The following is a 22,873-nucleotide window of genomic DNA, read 5'->3' on the forward strand; positions in this document are numbered from 1 at the left end:
TAGTCATGGGTGCACAGTGATAACAATACTGATCTTATAACTTACAGGATTAAGATGTTTGGATGGTCTTATGGTCTGCAGGAATTTGACAGAGAACTGAAGAGTATGGAGAAAACTAGTGCAGACAACAGCACTAGATATACAAATTTAATGTAACCTCACAGCGCTATGAAAACAAAATACCAGCAGAAATTTTTTTTTACCTTTCTTATTTACAAATAATATTATTAATTTACATTCTCTGATGACTGTATAAGCAAAACAAATAAAATATATGTATAAATTTACAAAATAAAAATCTTTTACTTTACATTATCACAAATTTTCATAAATTCAACAATTTTACGTGAAAAGTTTTCATCTGGGTTGTTACTGCTTGTAACTACAGCCTTTCTTCCATATTCCTTAGCCTGAAAATAAAAAAAAGCACAATTCATATTAAGCTTACTCTTTTTGTCTTAAACAAAAAAATTAAATAAAAATTATAACACAGATTCTTTTTTATTTGAATTTTCATAGTTTAAATTTTGTTTTATTTATTGGTGACAGTAAGGTTAGGATTGTTAGGAAGGTTCTTAATGCTTGGTGGATTTGCCAAGACAAGTAATCAAGATCAAGTTTTGTTTTTTTTTCAATTTGGATATTACATAGAACATAGGTTTTTTGTTTTTTTTATATAAACATTATTTTATTTAAAATTAAAAATACATTATGGGAGATTAGATAAAGAGCTGGCAGTTCTCACTATAATATTTAAAAACTAGATAATGTAACGATTGAATTTTTGGCCTAGCCTCGATCATCATTACTAAAATCGGTATGATAAAAAACCTAGTCTTGATTATCCATTTCATGATTAAATCATAAATGGAAGTCAATCAGCAAATCGGAACCTAATCCAATAAACATCGCAGGCTAGTGATGACATCGAGAGTTGATTATGGTCTGGATAAGTTAATTAATGTCTAATTAATAATTTAGATAACATATCAGGCCTAAAGAAAGACCTGCAATATGCAGATTTAGCTCTTGCATAATGTATGTTTAATTTTAGGATTGGGAAACCGGCAAAATCTATGTACTCCCTCTCCCCTCAGTTTGTTTGTACAAAAGTAGGGGCCAAGGCAGGTAAGCTGTTAAGGGAAACTTTCATGACTCTTCAAGTCCAGTTCCCACTGATAACTGCTAATAATGTGTCTTAAAATGATCAAGGTAAAGTGTCAACAAAACCATCTGTCACATTCCATTTTGTTTGCATGGGCTAATATTGAGAATCAGAAACGGGGTGTATATTACAAGTTTTACCTAAAATATGCTTTAAGACTAGAATGACTAATTCACAGAGAGAATGACTAATTCACATACAGAATGACTAACAGACAGAATGACTAATTGAGTAATTCACAGATAGAATGACTAATTCACAGTGGATAACTTACCTTATTCATTTCATGGAAAATAAAATATAACATGGCGAGTGCATGACAGATGAGAGCCAAGTCATCAACTCGACAGTTTGTCTGATGTTCACGCATATCATAAATAGCATTTAAAACTTGAATAGCTTCTGCTTCCTGGGCTTCATCTAATCAAAATAAACCCATTGATATTAATGAAATTACCATTATGAAACAGTATAAGATTGTGCAAAATGGTTTGTTTTTATTTAGGTAATGATACATATGACCACAGCAGCTACATTGGTCGATCAGTCTTCAAAAGTTGTCACAGAATTAATGGGGTGTATTTCAAAGACACTAAAACCTGATTGGTGTCTGCTAGTGCTAACATTTATTATACAAAACATGTATAACGTAGCAGATTGAGTTATTGGAAATCATTGAAAATAGCATTCTTCTTCTCATATACGGTATAAAATCACTGTGTATAAATTTCAAACATATTTCATTTTTTTTCTGGTTGCACCCCAATTTTCAAAATTCCAAATAAACTTCCAGTCAATTGTCTAATATTATTATTATAGTTCCATGCTATCCTTGAGAAGACTGACAGGAGTATTTAGGGAATTCATGAAGATGATAAAAGGATTGTTTATCTCCCTTGGGAATGATCAATAGAGTAATGTAAGACAAAAATACATCAGGATCAATTTAAAAAATTAAACATATCTGTGTACTTTGTATCTTGTCCGCAGGTTTGTCTTTTTGGTTTTGTTGGCATGTAAGTGCAGTACTCTTGCTCTTACCACAGAAATTGGGGTTAAATGTCCACACACACTCTCTTACTATAAGACTAATGTAAAGTAAATTGAACATGTTACTATACAATTCTACTAAACACTGTAAAACAAGATCTGTAGTCAACTAAATTGTTAACTTATCAAAATTTAATAAAAACTAACCTAGTTTGTCTTCTTCATCCACAATAACTTCTACAGCTCCAGGTCCAACTCCCTTGGGTGTTTCTGGTGTTCTAGTTCTACATTTGACTATACCATCTAAATGACTATACCATATATCTGTTACCTTAAACATAAAACATGCAATTTGAAATTCAAGCAGTGCAACAGTGGTTAGGACAACACAAATGTTTGTGTTTCTTTGAGAAATAAAAATATATTGTGAGAAGACGATGAACATTGTTTATAATTATGGTAGTTATGGTATTTCTGATTATGGCCCTTGGATCACAACTTTCAATCTCCCAGATTAAATCCAGTAAGAATCTAACCATGGACCTTTTATGATCTGACTTCAGGAGTATTTATTGGAAGAGATATCAAATGCATGAGTTGGTCAAAATCGCCAATACTTATTGGAAAATTTCCTGTATCTATCATGATAAAGAAATGAAATGAAATGAAATGGGGTTTAACGTCCTACTGTTCTGCTCCTATACTGGGCTAATGAAAACGGGCAGAGCCATACAGTGTGCTATGAGGGAAATTTTGCCCGGGCAGCGGCACTATCACCTACTCTTATATCGAAATCCAACTGCCAAGGGATCTTTTACGTGCATTCCAATGCATACATGGGACCTCGTTTTTTGGTCTATGTATTTTTTTCTGTTAATTTTTGCAAAGACGGAACTGAAGATATGTATAACAACTGATATCATTTTCAAAGCTGGGCAGGCAACCCTACTCATTGTGTATTGGGAATTTCTATGCTTGCAATGTCAAGAGAGAGAGAGAAATGGGGTTTAACGTCCACTCGACACAACTAGGTCATTTCGGGACTAACATATGGTTTAATTTTATTTCAATAATTCGCTTGCGCATAGAGGTCTTTAGCAATGGGAGGAAACCGGAGGACCCGGAGAAAACCAACGTGGTTGGACAGACGACCCCACTCCTTGTCACGTACAACCAGGTATTCGAAACCAAGCCAGTCGACTCAATGACAAACTTTATGATACAGCGCGCGCACGCTAACCATTCAGCCATCCACCCCCCCCGCTTGCAATGTCAAGTAAAAGGTTTTGTGTAAATAAATATAAACACAATGTACCTGTCTGTAGAGAGAATCAGCAATTTCCATTTTGCCTTGACGGAAAAACACATTTGCCATGTGGAAATATCCACCTGCTGTTCGGATATCATCAGTACCAAATTCTACAGATGCATGGTAGATCTTCAAAATAAATACAATAAATTGACAATACAACATATAATTTGCTTTAAGATACACACAGGGGCGTGTCCAGGAATTTGAGACAAAATTTCTGCTCACTTCAGTGCATAAATGTATAGGATTAGAGTGCAGTGAGGCATAAATAGTGGCAATGCTCTTTTGACCTAATTTCTATGAATGTAGAAGGAAAAAAATATGCTCTCTGCTTAAACATACATTATGCAAGAGCTAACTGTCTTTCTTTAGACCTGAAATGATATCTACATTATTAATCAGACATTAATTGACCTATCCAGACCATAATCAACTCTCGATGGCATCGCTAGCCAGCGATCTTTTGTGGATTATGAGCTGATTTACTGCATAACTTTCCTTCACGATTTAATGATTAAATGGATAATTGTGATTATGCTGTTTATCGTACTGACTTTAGTAATGATGATCAACGCTAGGTGGAAATTTCAATAGCTTAATTCTCGGTTCATAGTGGATCAATTTGAATTAAATTTCCAGCAAATTGCCTTTATATTATCTAGTTTTCAACTATTATAGTGAGAACGGCCAACTCATTATCTAATCTCCCATAATGTATCTTTAAACAAGGGAGGGTCTTGGTCCCCTGGATGCCTCCTCTGGACATACACCTGAAATGCTATAGTTATATATGAAATTGATAATAATAATTAGCAGTATTGTGCATTTAGATTTTTGCTTATAAATTTTGTTGGATTTATGGTGGTGCTGAATGAAAAGAGTATTCTTACATCATCTGCTAAATTTCTTAATGCTTCGTCATATTCTCCTTTGGCAGCATAAAGTAATCCCAGATTTCTATAGAGTTTTGATTTGATGGCATTGGAACATTCTGGTGTTTTCAAAACAGTCCACTGACCCTGTGCTAAATATTCCTCAGCTTGGGATAATCGCCCTAGGCCTAAAGCAAATTTGAAGATTATAATTACTGGTAGATACAATGCCAAAACCATGCAATGAAGAGAACGGTAAACAAATGGGTCCCATCTAACACTCACTCAAATGATCCTGCAATATCATGCAATGAGGTCAACGGTAAAAAATGGATCCTATCTAACACTCACTCAAATGATCCTGTCACAAACTTACATCTTTATTTCAATATTTCAATTATGCACAGGCTCTCATATTAGTGGAAGGTCCTGAAGAAAATCTTCATCGCTAGGCATTGGTGTCACAACATGAAGTCATAATGTTATGGGTAATAACAGTACTTTTTTTTAGAACAATTGGCTGCCAAACATCAAAAGATTTTGCTTAAAACTAAATTTCTTCTATTTTTCAACATGATTAATTAGGGATATACTGATATCTAGTAAAAAAATAGAGAGAGAGAGAGAGCGAGAAATGGGGTTTAACGTCCACTCGACACAAACTAGGTCATTTCGGGACTAACATATGGTTTAATTTCATTTACATAATTCGCTTGCTCGTACGGGTCTTTAGCAGTGGGAGGAAACCGGAGGACCCGGAGAAAACCCACGAGGTTAGACAGGCGACCCTACTCCTTGTCACATACAACTGGGGATTCGAAACCACGCCAGTCGACTCAATGACAGACTTTATGATACAGCGCGCGCACGCTAACCATTCAGCCATCCAACCCCCCAGTAAAAAAATAGAAGGCAGAGTAATTTTTCGAGTAAGATAAAAGACGATTGAAATCAGATTGTCATTAACAAACTCATTAAATACCTACCTATACTGGCTTCACCCAATATAAGATATGAAGGGACTAATTCTATACTAGACAGCCCATGTACATCTATAGCAAATCTTAATGACTGCATAGCAGCAGGTACTGCTTGTTCATGTTTTCCTTCAAATAATAATTTCTGCCCTGTTGTACGTGTTAGGTCTATCATCTGACGCTGTTTATATAAGAAAAAAAAAGTGTTAAATCAAATAGTGTTTTGTATTGCTTGAGTTTGTATTACAAGTATTCTGTGTTTATTTTTAAAGAGCTTTTTAAAAGCTTAAAGATACATTATTGTTTCAAGCTTAAGGAGCTGATTCAATTATAATTTTTTAATTAAACAAACCTTTTTATCTAGTAAAACCCTTTCTCTTTTCTCCCTCTCTCCTTCTGAGGGTAGAAATGGTGCTGGCTGACGGAGTAGTGCTAAATTTTCACATATCTTTTCATGAATTCCCAACCAATCTGCTTTTTGATGCTCTACACCACTACAATAAAAATTAAATAAGCATACATGAATATTTGAGTTCCTGGGGTGGGGTGGGGATGAAAAGTTTCTTTCTGGTACCTGAATTTCTTTATTTTGCTGCTACTGTAAATTGACTTATTTACACCTTTTTTATCGAGTGAGAATATTGATATTTCAAGTATTAGAGAGATTCTGGTTTTCTTGGTACTAAGCCTATACCTGTCCTTTAGTCAAAAAGTATTGAGTGGAAAAAAGGGTAATTAATTGCCCGAATTCCTGTGTCATCAAGTCTTCTTCTGAACCGTGGTAAATTATGAACGGATTTTGTTGATTGTGAACAAACTACTGAATAATTGTTATTAAAAACTTGCCTAAATCCTCTCCGGTTGAATAAAATCTACTGCACAATTGAATATCCCAATGAAAAAAAAAAAATCTCTCTTGAAAAGTCAATGTTTTTGCTTGTTTTTGTACAACTAAACCATCTTTATATGTTGAAGGGGGCAATGGTTGACAAATTTTGACAATCACATGTGCTGCATTCACAACAATTAACGCATGACCTTTCCGATCGTTTGAGTTTGGGCATCAAAAATGGCAATTGAAGACAATAAAATTAATTTGGAAACAATTGATTGTCAGGCTTCTAATTTTTTATTCACAATAAATATATCACCGATTACACAAATACACGTAAATGTTGCTTTTCACATCATCATCACCTCATAACTGTAAATACCCTGTGTTATTGTGTATTATATATATTTTAATAAATTATATTAGGCCCTACATCCCTGTCAATTATATGCAACTCTGTGGCTAACATTTATAAATAAACATACTTTATTTCATAAACTATGAAAAAATGTCATCGCTTCTCACGTTCCGACTGTTCACATCCATAATATTCCTGATTAAATTACTTTTTTTGGTTTATTCGATAGATAAGCTTACTGAAATCGAAACACTGTTGATAAGAACAGTTTAGGATGTCTAAACATCGTTTATCGTCTTTATAAAAATGTATTTAAAACAAAAAATCACTTGTCAAAAGGGGTATCACAGTTTGCATGTATTATTGGGTCTTGTGTGTTAATTATGCAGACCATGGGAAAAACTTGTGCAAGTTTCGCGCTAAATTTAAAATTCCATTCTCTGTGATTTTCAAAATGGAGTTGTACTTGTGATTAATATAGGCCTATATTTAATAACTGAGAGTACAATCCTATGGATACATTGCCCTGTGAATTTCCAAATACAAGCCGGGATTTTCGGAAATTAATTGTTTTACCGAGACGCAAAATTCTGAACACTTTTTGCACAACGGAAATAATATTCGAAGAGATATAGAAAGACATGGAACTGTCTGCACTATGATTTGTTGTTGAAAAATAATTTTCAGTATTTATATAAAAAAAAATAATAACGTTATACCAATTCAATGATTCAATGTAAAATAAATCGGCATTTAGTACATTTACGGATTTACCCCGGCTACAGCCGATTGCCGAGGTTAATTGACAGGACTGCTTAAGGAGCTAAATCGCTAATATTTTGGATCTAGAAATTGACTCAAATGGGTCGCAACGCATATAATAATGATGTAATGTGAATGTATATATAAATTGATTTACATTCAATCGTTTCTGTTTTTACTGCAATTTCTAATCAGTTATGTTCGGCGAAATACACCAGAAGTCTCAATCGAATGGCAATCTCTAGCGCCTGGTTATTCCACTCTATACCGATAGTATTTATTGCGCATGCTCTCCAGATAAAAATATGGCGTCACCGATTGGCATGACTTGTGGAATATATCTAGCCTCTTTCTACGAGTCCCTTGTTAAAAATGACGCTGAAATGCACCATGGTACACGAATTGGTACACAATTTGTGTACCAATGGTAAAATGTTTATTTTGTCTTAATTATTGGATATCAGAAGCCCATCTTTTCCCCGTAAGGTCACAACATCAATGTTGATTTAAATTGACAAATAATTTGTGTTTTCAATGTCGAAGATTTTGGATGATATTGAGTTAGAGACTTAGCTACTTTAAGTTCATCAGGAAATATTAAAGGAATGTCGTTCTTTTTGTTCAGCACCTGTGTTCAAAAGAAATAATCCCACTCAACTCTCTAACCAAATAATTAATACAAGATGGAAACAAAATAACGGACTACTACAGACGTACCGGTATTTATTTTTGTAAACGCCCGAACTCATTACTGGGTCCAAGAGCAATAACTTATTCATACACAAAATTTGAATTGTCATAAAAGAGCCAAACACCGTAACGATATTATTTTTGTAAACGCCCAAACTCATTACCGGGTACTGGGTCCAAGAGCAATAGCTTATTCATAGTGACTCATACACAAAATCTGAATTGTCATAAAAGAGCCAAACACCGTTACGATAGACAAGCCTTGCTGAGACCCCCTTATACACAGGTAAGTTTATAATAACCAAAGTCAAGTAGTTTTTTCATAATCGAAGAAATCCGTTTAAAATTTACGATGGTTCAGACAGTAGCTTCTAACTAATACTGGATACTGGTCTGTTGGGCAATGGGAATTTTCAAATAGTTTTTGGCAAGTCTGCTCACATGTCTATCCATCCAAGTCTTCTGGCTATAGGCCTACTAGATGGATCAAACTAGAACTACCAACTATTTATTTCCATTAGGCCTAGAGTCATTAGACTTACACTTAGTAATCTTTATTTTGGATGTGAGAACTTTTGGGAAGTGAATATAATGCATACAATGTTGGATATATAGTTATCATCTGATTTATTGTTAAAGAGTAAACAATATTGCTATAAATTTAGTAATTAACTTAACATGTGGTGGGAGCATGGTGATGATTGCAAGTGAATCAGCCAGTTGAGCTGAGTGAGTAAATTATTAAAATGATCTTCATAAACTTACCAGTAATACGTTACTCTGCACAAGGTACATTGGATAAATGCTGGTTTCTGACAGAGTTCGCATAAAAGTTTAAGCCCTTTAGGGTTTGAGAGGGGATTCAGTGTCATATTTGTCAGATCTCGCCAATATTTGGTTTACAATAAATGAACTATCTACAAAAACTCTAAAAGTCGGCCATTATTGTTTACATCTGTTGTTAGCGTGATTGCGCATGAACAGAACATGGGGAGCAAACTCCAGTTCAAAAATAAGGATTGAGACGAGTAATTTTCTCTCCATTGACTTCAATGTTAAGCCAACCACATTTCTTTGTCTATAACATTTTGTTGAACATTCCGATGATCTTAATCTTTATAATCATAAAGAGACCAACATGTCATAATCATCTGATAACAATGTCGAAGTGAGGTGATCATCTCGATTTTTTACCGCGCCTGGTACGTCAAACGAATATATTATAAAAAATCATGAATATTCACCCAAACCGCGCACTGAACGTAAATCCAAACACACTTCTTCTAGCCTTGACCAAAATTCAACAAAAACTTCATATGCAAAAGACTAAAAAAAGCGAAATGAAAGAATTGTTACAAATAGACGAACTACATATACATGAAATCGGGCGAACCAATTAGGCCTACTAATATAAGTCCATGGGAATGATCCTGCGGAAAAAAGGAAATATACGCCATTAATACGTAATATTACTAATATAAAATTTCTTTCTAGATATGCAATGAAAGAATTTGTATCTATTATATTTGAATGAATTACATTAACGACAAAATTAAGTATTTGTAACCACATACATTGGCTGCAGAAAGAGCGTACAGGATGATTTCAAATGGTTGTTTATCCCCTTTTCATAATATGCATGTTAAATGAATGAAATGAAATGGATTTCTTTCATAGGACCCCTATGGACATAACTCACAGACTAGGCTATTCATGACCCTCAACCTGTGCAATTACTGATATGATTAGTTACTTAAACATACATAATGCAAGAGCTAAATCTGCCTATTGCAGGTCTTTTTTTAGGTCTGAAATGTTATCTAAATTATTAATTAGACATTAATTAACTGATCCAGGCCATAATCAACACTCGATGGCATCGGATCTCTCCGATATTAAATAGATTAAAACGGTTCAGACATATTTTGATTTAATCTAAAAATGGAGAAGCGAAACTTAGCTTCGAACAACCAGCATGGTGGTTGAAATTATTGCACACGTCTTGTCAAACCTTTAAAGGCTAATATCTTCGCTCGCAATAGAGTAATTTGAATGAAATTTTCAAATTATTCATTTTACATGATTTATTTTCGAACTATTATAGCAAGAATGGCTAGCTCTTAATCTAAATCTTACATAATGTATCTTTAAGCCAAATGATGCAATCAGTAAATTTCCAATCACGTGTGATCTGATGATATTTTTTAACACATAGAACCAGTTGTGTTTAGTGGGATATCAAGGTCGTTTATCCTGTCTCTAAAAAGTTGTAAGGTATGATCACGGGGCACATTTGTGAAGAGGTCCACTACATCATAGGAGATGATCTTACAGTTGGAGTTTACCTGTCTTTTTTTCTTACAGAATTCACCAGAGTCTTGTATAAATGATTCGGCGGTTTTCCCTAAAGGTGACAGGAGCTTGGAGAGGTATTGGGAGGTATTGTAGTAAACTGAGTCCCTGGAGCAAATAAGAAGTCGGGCCTTGACTGGGTCTTTGTGGGTCGCTCTAGCATATGGTGGCACAACTCTCAGCACCGACAGTATTATAGAACTCATAAAAGTATGTATTTTCTCCACCTATTGTAGATTTCTATGAGCAGATCCTTGGCTTACCCATGGGTAGCCCCCTCTCACCTTTGGTATCTGAAGTATTCATCACGTCCCTGAAACAAGAATCGCTAAAGACATCCGCCATCAAACCTGTCGTCTGGTATCGGAAGGTGGACGACACCTTTGTTGTGCTCAAGAAAGATGATGACCCCAACTGCCTCCTGCAACATCTCAACAGCCAGACACACAGAATTAACTTCACCATGGAAGCTGAAGAAGATGGTACTATTAAATTTGGTTACCAAAGATGGAGACAACCTTAAAACGTCAGTGTATCGTAAACCCACTCATACAGACCAATATATTAATTTCAAGTCAAATCACCCATTGAACATTAAGAAGTCCATTGTGTCAACCCTCACTAAGCGTGCCACCACCATATGTCAGGAAGATTCATTAGCTACAGAATTAACACATTTACGCAAAGTCCCCACCGAATTTAATAATTACCAAACACAATTTGTTAACCAAGCCATCAGAGAAGTAACCAACGACAAAGATAAAAATCCTAAACCTGCTAAACTGGCTACGAGTGGTATAAGGGTATCCATCCCCTTTACTGATACAAGATCGCACCAAATTAGAAGATTACTTGTACACTGAAAAAAAAACTTGTGTTGGATCTCAACACAAGTACTTGTGTGAAAATTATTCTACACAAGTGATGTGTTGTTTTGCATTGCATTAACACAAACTTGTGTTCTTTTTAATGCATTAACACAAATCTTGTGTTTTTTCCATATAATTAACACAAGTAATGTGTACCGTCAACAAATATTTTTTTTTTTAAATTTGAACTCCATACAAAGTCTTAATCCGGGGGTCCACAAGTAAGAGAAAGGTATTTTTTACTCAGACAATATAGCCCGACAGACTTGAATGCTAATTGGTGTTAAGATGTCTGTAGTTAAAATAAAGTTGGGCCCAATAAACTGGTAGATCAAAGGCCTGTTGAGCGCTCATGCCCGGTGTGATTTTAACAATTGACTCCAAATGCGTTGACAAGAAAATAAGTAAAACTGTTATTGAATGTGATTGGTTGATAAAATCAACGTACTATAGGCTACATTTTGTCTGCGATATCATCTCGGTGGAAGCGGACATTAAATGAAGTGATTTCACACAATTAATTTAACATTTAACAACGTGCTGAAATGATTTTGGAGCAGTGATATGTTTGACAAATGTAAGCTAATGGTCACATAGAATACAAGACCGCGGGTTTGTGAATATTTATATAAAAAAAATAATACCATGTATGTAATTTGGCATCGATATTGTTTCTCTGTATAATATTAGTATTTCGTTTCCTTAAAAAAAACTCCAACAATTTAAACCGGAAGTTCATGTTTATAATATGGCGCGGTCAGGAAAAAAATTTCGGCATGTTATTATCAAATCTGTTCAATTTTTCTGAAATCATGCTTAATTAACATTAGTTGTTCGGCGCTACGATGTTGTTCAAATACTTACATTACAGAATCACATTATGATTAAAGCAGAAACGGCTCGACTTGAACCAGCAGGTAAGAATCTGTTTTGAAATTATATCTTGGGAGGTTGGATTGGCGTTGGAGACCCGATTGGCGGCCATTTTGATTCTCGTTTCATGATTTTTTTTATATTATAACGATTTTGCCAAGAGTAGACATAAACGCGGGCACAGACTAGAAAAAAATCTTTTTACACTTTTGTGTTAGTTGAATTGTAATCTAATTTATGTTTAAAAAAACAACCTTAAATCTAATAAGCAGACGGAAGATATGGAGGAACAACAAGAAGAAGTTATGGAGTCCTCCATCTCAGACGATGCCGACGTTAGTGTCTTCTGCGACGAAGAACCCGTAGTGGTGTATCACTATAAACCTCAGAATGCCTCGTTCGGCATTTCTGTCCAAACGAGGCAAAAACGTGTCAAAATTTTTGCCCCGATTTTGCCTCGTTGTAACGAGGTAAAAAAAATACCTCGTTTCTCTGGAGTTCCAAAACGTGTTTTTTTTAAAATTACCCTGTTTTTGGAACGAGGTATTTTGTTCAGAACGAGGCTGGGTAAAATTGCCTCGTTTACTAAACGAGGTATTTTATCCAAGATAATTATTAGCGGTATTTGCTGTCAACAAATAGAGCCATACAAATAATGTTCGGACCATCATGTGACCAATTGCAGATCTACAAATTAGATTATTTATTTGGGACATGATATTGTTCATAGTTATGGCTTACTACACTGGAGTTCTATTATGTATAATAAACGCTTCCCAAGCGAAACAAAACATAACAATGTCACGTGACAATATTACATATGGCGGATACAAGCGTTCTTTGATTACATGCTGTTTGGTTTGATTATTAAATAATACGGCAATCTGTATATATGGGAAAAGGAGAATGAATTTCCCCAAATCCAAAACTAGATGACTGGAATATTTATTGAATGGAAAGTAAATATTTTATAAACAAAAATATTCGGATTTGCAGTATCCTAGCTTGGATGGATTTGTGATTTGAATCTCGAACTCAGTGTTTTATACATTTTATTATAAAATTGTAATAAATGTTTTACATGAATGAATAAAATCTACAATTTAAAACAGTACAATAACATTGTGATTTGACGCTCTACAAATCACTAAGACTATAACAATTGCTTGTTGAAAAAGCGTTAATAATATGTTTTTTTCCATTTATTATTTTTTAAAAATATATTCAAAAAGAATGCGTCTTTTACAGATTTCAATATAACCACAAATGGTTGATTGTTTTAATGCTAAGATAAGTATTAATGGTTTGTATTTGAAAATCAAATTATATAAGCGAAAAATAGTAAGATACATTATGTATATCTTAAAACACGCCCTTCTCAGTTACTACTTCGGCGAATATCGTTTGATAATTTAGATGATCAGAATTAAACACCGTTTTGCTATGTTATTATTTTTTTATGATTGGGTGGGGGTATACTTAATTAGGGGATTGGATTGAAAGATTATAGCTACCATCTTATGGAGACATAATGTGTGGTGCATTTACGGTCTTATAAAGCTCTATTCTTACATAAAGAATTCTTGATTCGCACGGAAGTGTTTTAGCCGTGATCATTTTAAGTCATGCTTATGCCAAGATCTGGGTAAGTGTTAATTTAACTAGATATCAGAAAAGTACCACGTTTTCATAAATGTACTCTTTAGATAAATTGTACAATATTTATCAGTTCACTAGTTACAATAAAATCATGCATTATAGCTATTTTTATTTATTTATCCCTGGTGCTTCAAATTCAATTTAGGGTGCCTCAACATATTTAAAAATATGTTTTAAAGCTTTAGGCCATTTTATTATATCTTTCTACCATAAATAATAGCCCGAATTTAGGTATACCAAAAGTTAAAGAAATATAAACAGTTTTTGAGTCATTCAGATATGACTGCCAAAATTGTCACCAACACACATGTCGTGTTTAGGCTAAAATCTAACCAGAAAAGTATTGTCAATACATAATAAAATATATATTGCATTAATCAATTCCATTCCGCAATTGGTTTGTCTTAAACTCGTCATTTGTGTTCATGGGCATCAGGGTCGAGATGGCAACGTTATATGTTTTATTCGTCTAATTTACTATAAAACATCATTCGGTTTGCCTCACGGGTTAACGGCATATTAATAGCTTTATTCACTGAGATGGTTCCTTTACTTATAGTTTATTTTTCGAATTGCTTTTTGTATTTATTTAAATGGAAATATTAACAACATTCTATAAGTCAATCCACGAACATACCCAATTTCAATATTTGCGTGTTGACCTTTAACATCACACTTAGATCCTGTACGCTTTGTGTCTTACAGTCAATACATGTCATGAAGAACTCTTGAGACATAATTTCGTTTATAATACTTTACTCGTTTCTATTGAGTTGTTTAGCAGAAGTAACACATGACAACAATATGTTGAGACGACTACGTAACAGATAAGGACGATTCAATGTTATTAAAATGACACAATGACAATTTTAATTTTATTACCAACCCTTTCACAATATTTGAATGAAATATCTCACACAGGGTGTTAATCTGTTTTCAGTTTCTATTCCAATTCAATAAAACATTTAATACATGTCTTGGCTTGATTCATTATTTACAATTTAATACGTTAATCGTGTATTTTAAATAATACAGTTCAAGAGATCAAAACATTTCCGAATTTATACATTCAACATTACACGTAGACCTAAATGTATTTTTCAAATACGTGTATAAACATTTATATGAAATATATTATAAACAGATATGCTATGACCAGAGTTGCCATTATCTTTATTATTCGACTGGAAAACTCCTGTCATTCACTCTGTCGTTCGACTGATCCATCATTCACGTTGTCATTTCCGAGTCTGAAATTTGGGGTATAGGGGTAGCTCGGACCGGGGAGTAACATAGGCCAGGTGGCGTTAGTCTACCACTTCCGGTTCCGGAGTTATGACCCCCGAGCGAAGCCGGGCATTCTTCTAGTATATAAATAAATATATAAATAAATCATCTTCATGGTCATCATCATCGTCACCATCATCGTCATCATCACTATTTAACACCAATCATCGTCGCCTGACAATTACCTTATCTATTCAAAGCGCTTGTTTAGTTTTAAATACTTGTGAACTTTACTAAAACTCACTTTGTTGAACGGGTTACTTTCGTTGGTATCGCCATATAGGAACGCTTTTGTATTTATGGATTTAAATGGGAGGGTATTTAATGTTGAGATACGCTGAGACGAATAATTTGGGCAGTACAGAAAATAATGGTCGCTGTCTTCTTGAGTATGACTACAACTGCATGTTGGGTTATGTGAAATATGCATTAAAAATCTATGGAAGTTTAGAGCACTTTTACAATTACGAAGTCTGGAATGTATAATCTGAAATTTACGTTCTCCATAGTAACATCTTACTGACATCAATAAATACAAAAATATGACTAAGTCGAAAGTCAACAAGACGGTATACAAGCCAAAATGCAAGTCGAAAATAAGAAATTAGGAAAAAAAACGAGGGGCGCTATTATCGCAGTGTATTATTTCTTGATTTCCTTTTTTCGAGTCGATTTTGGCTTGTATAGCGTTGCTGTCGCCTCACATTTTGTCGTAACTGCTACTTTTCGACTTTCGTGTTTTGGAGGGCGAAAAGTAGAAATTAAGAATGGTAGGCTTCTATAGTTAGGCGTTTGTATATATGACTGTATACTTGACACATGTACGACCTGAATGGCTGAATGGCCGGTAACCAAATATGTTATTGTGAGTGTTAAACGACATCGTAATTATTTTATATTTTGCAAAAAAAAACAAACAACAAAAAACAAAACAAAAAAACACAAGCCGTGATTGCCATTACTACAATACGGATTACTAAATATACTTTGTGTTCAATTTTATATTTTAATACTGAAGACAGGGCCGGACTATAAATGAACAAGGCGGATCCTTTTGGCTTATATTGAGTAATTATTGCAACGTGTTACAGTTGAAAGTTCCAAAGCATTTTCACATTCCATGTCCGATAAATTTAATCATCATGCAACTACTGATTGGTGGGTCGTCGAAACATTTAGATGCATACATCACAGCACCGTGGTTTAGACAACTTGCAATTGAACTAGTTTTATTGTTGTACACATAATGAAAGAAACTGTGTTATTTCACAGCTGAATTCTATGGTAAGAACCGTAGAACCACCTTGTAGGGAATAACTTTTAAACTTTAACACCCTATACACACTCTGCCAGCGGCATCTTTGACCCACACTCTCTTAACATTAATCCAAACTTTAAATCTTTCAACGGTTTAACAAGAAGGTGCTAAATATTTTCATTTAAATAAATACAAAAAGCAATTCGAAAAATAAACTATAAGTAAAGGAACCATCTCAGTGAATAAAGCTATTAATATGCCCTTAACCCGTGAGGCAAACCGAATGATGTTTTATAGTAAATTAGACGAATAAAACATATAACGTTGCCATCTCGACCCTGATGCCCATGAACACAAATGACGAGTTTAAGACAAACCAATGGCGGAATGGAATTGATTAATGGAATAAAATATTTATTATGTATGGACACTAAGTTTTATGGTTAGACTTTAGCTAAGTGAAAATGTTTGTCTGGGCAGCGACACTATGGCCTACTCTTATACCGAATTCAAAGTTAGTGTTAGTTGTATTTTACGTCCGCTTCCACCGAGGTGATATCGCAGACAATGACGTGTTATGTGTACAAGGTGCATTAATTTACAATGTGATTAGTGAGAAATATTAGGATGGTTAGGTTTTCATATATATGTACATAGGACAATAAACAACAGTAGGATAACATGTGCAAAGGACGAAACAGGTGCCAGTAGACATTTACAAACATGCGATTTGACGGAACAGACATGGACAAAGACGGACATTTTCACAGACATAGACATATTATGTACATATATATATATTTTGGGTCGATTGGGTTGGTCTGGTCGTTCTGTCCGGTAGAATGGCAGGGCGGTGCAACTCTACCTTGGGGCTTTGTTGGTGAGTTTGAGTCCTGGTCCATTCTTCCTTCCATTTGGGTATGTTGTCCGGTATGGTAGCGTTTTTACATCTTTATTTATGTTATTCATTCCTTTTATTGTTGGTTCTCTGAAGGAAGAATCCAGCACCTGAAAAAGAAAGCTAGAGAAAAGAGAGTATCTGATCTTACTGTGATTTTTTGGTTATTTCGTCTAGTAAGGCTTCGTGGGGGGGGGGGGGGGGGCGGGGAATCATTTTAAACTAATAATAAAAATAATAAGTGAGAGTAAAAGAAAATAGAGTGTTAACTTAATTGCAGATAAATAATAAGAATAATAAATAGATATTAATGGTAATAATGAGAATAATAAATTACTCATGAATTATGTTGATGGTAGATTAGTGGTTTTATTATAAATGTAGGGAGGTTTACGCTTCCTTCTAGAGGACATTTTTGCGCTCCATCCTACTGTTGATTAATTGGTTTTATTAGTTGGTAGATTAATGGTTTTATTATAGATGTAGGGAGGTTTACGCTTCCTTCTAGAGGACATTTTTGCGCTCCACCCTACTGTTAATTGATTGGTTTTATTAGTTGGTAGATTAGTGGTTGTATTATAGATGTAGGGAGGTTTACGCTTCCTTCTAGAGGACATTTTTGCGCTCCACCCTACTGTTAGTTGGTTTTATTAGTTGATTTATTAATTATATCGGAGTTATATTAGTTGTGTAGGGCGGTTTACGCTTCCTTCTAGAGGACATTTTTGCGCTCCACCCTACTGTTAAATGATTAAATTCATTATTTTATATATATCGGAGTTATATTAGTTATGTAGGGCGGTTTACGCTTCCTTCTAGAGGACATTTTTGCGCTCCACCCTACTGTTAACTGATTAAATTCAGTATTTTATATATATCGGAGTTATATTAGTTGTGTAGGGCGGTTTACGCTTCCTTCTAGAGGACATTTTTGCGCTCCACCCTACTCTTTAATTGATTACATTATATATTTGGTCATCCCTATGTTCTCAATAAAATCCCAGACAAGTTGTGATGTCCAGTGTCTATCGTCGGGTTGTGGAGAAAGGAGTGATTTGAGACAGAGGGTGTTTCCCCTCTCTGCTAGATTCTTAATTACAGACTGACGTTCTTTGCTCAATTGATTGCAGTCAATTAGCAGGTGAGACGTGGTCGCGATTTGTCCACATGGGCATTTAATTGGATTGAAGGTGAAGTCTTTTATTACGTTTATCGTTTTAAGCCTCGTGATGAGTTTGCATATTTTGATTGATGGATGATTGGTGTAAACCTTGTCTACAAGATTGCTATCAATTTGATAGCGATGAGTATTCTCTTGTTTTAGACGGGTTTTCCATGCACTTTTAATTTTATCTTTGGCTATGCTTGTGAATTCTTGAGTGCTGTATTCTAAATTTTCTATATCAGTTAATGCCAACCCTTCCTTGGCTAGCTTGTCAGCCTGTTCATTGCCGAAGATATTGATGTGGGAGGGGATCCATGCAAGGACTCCCTCTCTTCCGTTATTCTTTATTGTTTGAATAATATACCTAATTTGGTGGATTATGTCCTGTCTGCTTTTGGAATAGTCTGATTCGATGGATTTAATGCTACTTAGGGAGTCTGATAGGATAACGGCTTTTTGGTGTTTTTGGGTGGCAAGCCATTCTATTGCAGTTTTGATGGCCATCAATTCTGCGGTGTACACAGAGCAATGTTCTGGTATCCTTTTCTTGATGTTTAGCTTTGCTTTGGGGATGAAAATGCCGTACCCTGTTAGTCCCTGTGTATTATTTTTCGACCCATCTGTATAGATTTTAATATAGTCTGCCCATTTTGTGTCTATCAGCTCTAGTGTTAGTGCTCTAGCCTCTATGGGATTCTCGTGTTTGTTTGTAACGTTGATTAGGTGCGTATTGATGATTGGATTGCTTAATTGCCAGGGTGGAGTGACGGGATAAGTTTTTGTTTCTATTATTGTCCCTTTTAAACCGTGTTTATTTAAGACATCGTTTGACATTTGCCCGAATGTCATAGGACGCGTATTTTTCCTATAGCCTATTCGTTTGAATTGTTGGAGGCACTTATATGTCGGACATTTTTCTTTTAGCATTTGGAGTTTGCCCCAATACTTGAGTGAACCGAATTCAAACTGCCAAGAGAACTTTTATGTGTACGCCAATGTGTACATTGGATCTCAGGGGAAACCACTCTGCAAAATCAAGATGAGCTTTCTCGGTCAACCCCAAGAGATAACCTGTGGCCTCCATGCTAGTGTGCCAGCACCTAATTTACTCAGTCACCATGGCCGTCTTCTAATTACTGCGACAGTGAAACCATGTGACAAACAAGGATTATTAAGATAGACTTTTACGGCTAGGTAGTTCCTTGGGATTAAAACTTTTGATACATATAGATACATTAGTTTCAATTTCATATCACACAGTTTGTATATATGGTAAGGTAGCTTTAATCGTAAATTACATATCATGTATTTATTTTTTCAGTTTCAATATTGGATGTATATGCAAATCACCCAGAAAAAGATCATGTAATAACAAAAGAAATTATAAAAGAAAAAAAGGAAGAAGAAATGGCTGGAAAAAATGATGATAGAGCAGCTTTTTCTTGGTGGGTAACTATTAAATTCTAATAGAAAAGATTGTTATGCTATTTTGAAATCTAAAATTCAGTTTAGTATAGTAAAACTGTACACGTCATGTATGAGCAGAGACAGAATCTTAGTTATATGTAGATATCACTGTCTCATCTGTGGCAAAGCAAACCAACACATGAAACAAAACAAATGTAATTAAAGTAACATTTTTTTAATTGATCAAAACTGTCTAGTCAATTTAAGCCAACTAATACATTGCCATTTTTTTTTCAGTTACCCACCTCGGAAGATCAAGTTGAAAAGGGCTATTGATATTGTGGAGACGTTTTCTCACAGATCTTGCTTATCAGACAAAGACTATGTAAGTACCATGCATATTTGCTTTTTAAATCAGGAACTGGTTCTATACACTTGGTGGGGGGGGGGGGGGTTGGATGGACGTTAAACCCCATTTCTCTCTCTCTCTCCTAAATATTGAGATTTTTGTTTACTTTTAAACTGCATATATTCAAGGTATCAGGAGCTTTTTATGGCTCCCGTACAATTTTATAAACATGAAGGACTGTACCTTTTGAATATTAAGCCATCAAATTATTTTATAATTTTGAAAATGAAATGAAATGGGGTTTAACATCCTACTGTTTTGCTCATAAATTGGGCTAATGAAGATGGGCATACGCCATACAGTGTGCTATGAAGGGAATTTTGCCCGGGCAGCGGCGCTACAGCCTACTCTTATATCGAATTCCAATTGCCAAGGAATCTTTTATGTGCACGCCAATGTGTACATGTATGTGTATTTTTACAGTAAATAGCAGTAAAATAATGATGGACAGTATTTTACTTTCAAATAGATTTCAGTAGATTTTAAAGGGTAATATCCAATTTGTTGTCAATGGAAATAAAATAAGAATGGGTCCAAAAATAATTAGACATTACGCAGAGTTGAAACCAAATAGAGACTCGGTCTCGATGTGGCAAAAATAAATTGTTTATTTAAACGTTGTGAACCATAGAAAGTATTCTTATCTCCTACTTTTTATTTTTTAGGCTGGAACACCATTGAAAGAGTATTTGCTGTATGATAACAACAAGAAAACCCAAGCATCAATTTATTTTATACTTCTGGGAAAGAATGCATTTGACCCAATTTTTAAATATTTATTTTTTGTTATTAATGTTAAATTTTCTTCCAAAACACAATTAGATTTTAATTCTCTTCAGAAATGTATGTATAATATAGCAAGTAAAGTGGCATATAAATCACTTAGAATTTGGTCAGAATCATAAAGTATTTAATAGGCATTACTAGAAACCAAATGTAGATCAAATACACCCAGAATTACAAAAAACCTTGACCTACATAAAGGTGACTTTCCCTTGCTTATGAAATGAAATACGGTTTAGTATCCTACTTTTCTGTGTTCTTAGAGTGATTCGACCCTACACCCTACTCTTATATCAAATATTTAAACTGTCAAGGGTTCTTTAACGGGAACCCGGGGGGGGGGGGGCAATGATTAACACGCACACATTTGATCGGGAAGTCTGTCATTGAGTCAAATAATTCAATTGTCAAGGCTTCTTCTAAGTGAACGCAGTGGGGATGGTTTGGATTCCGGGAATGGGGGAGGGGGTGGTGGATGGCCGAATGGTAAGCATGTGCGTGCGGTATCATACAGCCTGTCATTGAGTCAACTGGCGTGGTTTCGAATCCCCGGTTGTACGTGACAAGGAGTAGGGTCGCCTGTCCAATCTTGTGGGTTTTCTACGGGACCTACGGTTTCCTCCCACTGCTAAAGACCCCTATGCGCAACGAATTATTGAAATAAAATTAAACCATATGTTAATCCCGAAATGACCTAGTTTGTGTCAAGTGGACGTTAAACCCCATTTCTCTCTCTCTCTCTCTTTTGATTCCGGGCTTGTACCCAATTATCCCTTGCCATATCCAAGACTACTGACAAGTGGGAACTATGCCGGAAAATCCAGTTGAAATTTCTCGGCCAACACCTTATACTCACTGAACCACTGTGGCTTATGACTTGTGATTGTATATAAATGTTTTGTACATATGAAATTTTTTTATTTCAATCCTGTAATCTTGATGCTTTGCTTCTTTTATTTACAAAATATTCATTTTGTTTGGGGTTTTTTAATGAGGAAAAGGTTTTACATCATTTTATTACTCCTGCAAAATAGTGCATTTTTCTTTTGTTAGTTTTCTGTGTATATTAGTTATTTCTATATGTCTCACAAATCACTTGTAGTGTGATTTTGTAGCACTTTTCAGTTTTTGAAATTGTTTCAATTTAGTGCATAATTAATCTTAGTGCTTGGTTTGGATGTTATTAAATTTAGATATTATTTGAATTATATATTTTGGAGTATGGGGTAGGGATACTGTGTACATATCTTTATATTCTCAGTTCTTGTTTTGGGGTAAAGAACAATTTATATAGCTATTTTATATTTTGTGATAGGTAAAGTGTGTGGGGTTAAGAACAATTTAAATAGCTATGTTATATTTTGTGATGGGTAAAGTGGTGTGTGTGTGTGTGTGTGTGTGTGTGTGTGGGGGGGGGGTCATTATATATAACACAATATAATTAGTATTAGAATTCTCTGTTTTTCTGTTAACATTTCAAATATCTATTTAGTTTTGATGTATTAATTTACTTTTTCCAATGATTTTATGAATAAATAATAATCTTACAAAAACAAAAACAAATTTTGTTTCCTTCTTTTATCAAACTTTACAGGTCTAACAGAGCAAAGAGATGGGTCCTGCATAAAAAGGTTGCTATACTGTATATAAATTGGGGAAAAACACAAAACAAGTTTTTGTGGATGGTTATACACAAGTTTGTATGAAACCACACAAGTTTCAGAAATTTCAACACAAGTTTCAGAAATTTTAACACAAGTTTCAGAAATTTCAACACAAGTTTCAAAAATTTCAACACAAGTTTCAAAAATTTCAACACAAGTATTGTGTAGATTTTCACACAAGTTTCAACACAAGTTTGTGTTGTTTGATAAATTTTAACACAAGTTTTGTGTTGTTTCAACATTTAACACAAGTTTTGTGTTGTTTCAACACAAGTTTATGTTGTTAAATAG

The 22,873-nt window shown here is 34.5% G+C and overlaps 1 protein-coding gene and 1 long non-coding RNA gene across 4 annotated transcripts; one reads left to right on the forward strand and one right to left on the reverse strand.

The window, feature by feature from the left end:
* Positions 1-104: 104 nt before the first annotated feature.
* LOC126828149 (zinc finger MYND domain-containing protein 12) lies at positions 105-8,921 on the reverse strand. The gene is made up of 8 exons (XM_050557747.2): positions 8,724-8,921; positions 5,669-5,810; positions 5,326-5,497; positions 4,358-4,527; positions 3,471-3,593; positions 2,363-2,486; positions 1,440-1,585; positions 105-410 (listed from the first exon to the last, which is right to left on the reverse strand). Exons 1-8 carry the CDS (start codon positions 8,828-8,830, stop codon positions 303-305), a joined length of 1,092 nt encoding a protein of 363 aa, XP_050413704.1. The 5' UTR covers positions 8,831-8,921; the 3' UTR covers positions 105-302.
* A 2,927-nt stretch (positions 8,922-11,848) lies between these two features.
* Positions 11,849-22,345, forward strand: LOC126828154 (uncharacterized). 3 transcript variants are annotated; one of them, XR_007682909.2, is made up of 4 exons: positions 11,849-12,096; positions 19,641-19,764; positions 20,024-20,111; positions 20,801-22,345. It is a non-coding gene; the product is annotated as an uncharacterized LOC126828154 (long non-coding RNA). The 3 variants fall into 3 exon arrangements; XR_007682910.2 differs by lacking the exon at positions 11,849-12,096 and adding an exon at positions 12,570-13,011; XR_007682907.2 differs by lacking the exon at positions 11,849-12,096 and adding an exon at positions 12,571-13,697.
* Positions 22,346-22,873: the final 528 nt, after the last annotated feature.

Source organism: Patella vulgata, chromosome 7 (genome assembly GCF_932274485.2).
Source record: "Patella vulgata chromosome 7, xgPatVulg1.2, whole genome shotgun sequence".
Classification (NCBI taxonomy): domain Eukaryota; kingdom Metazoa; phylum Mollusca; class Gastropoda; family Patellidae; genus Patella; species Patella vulgata.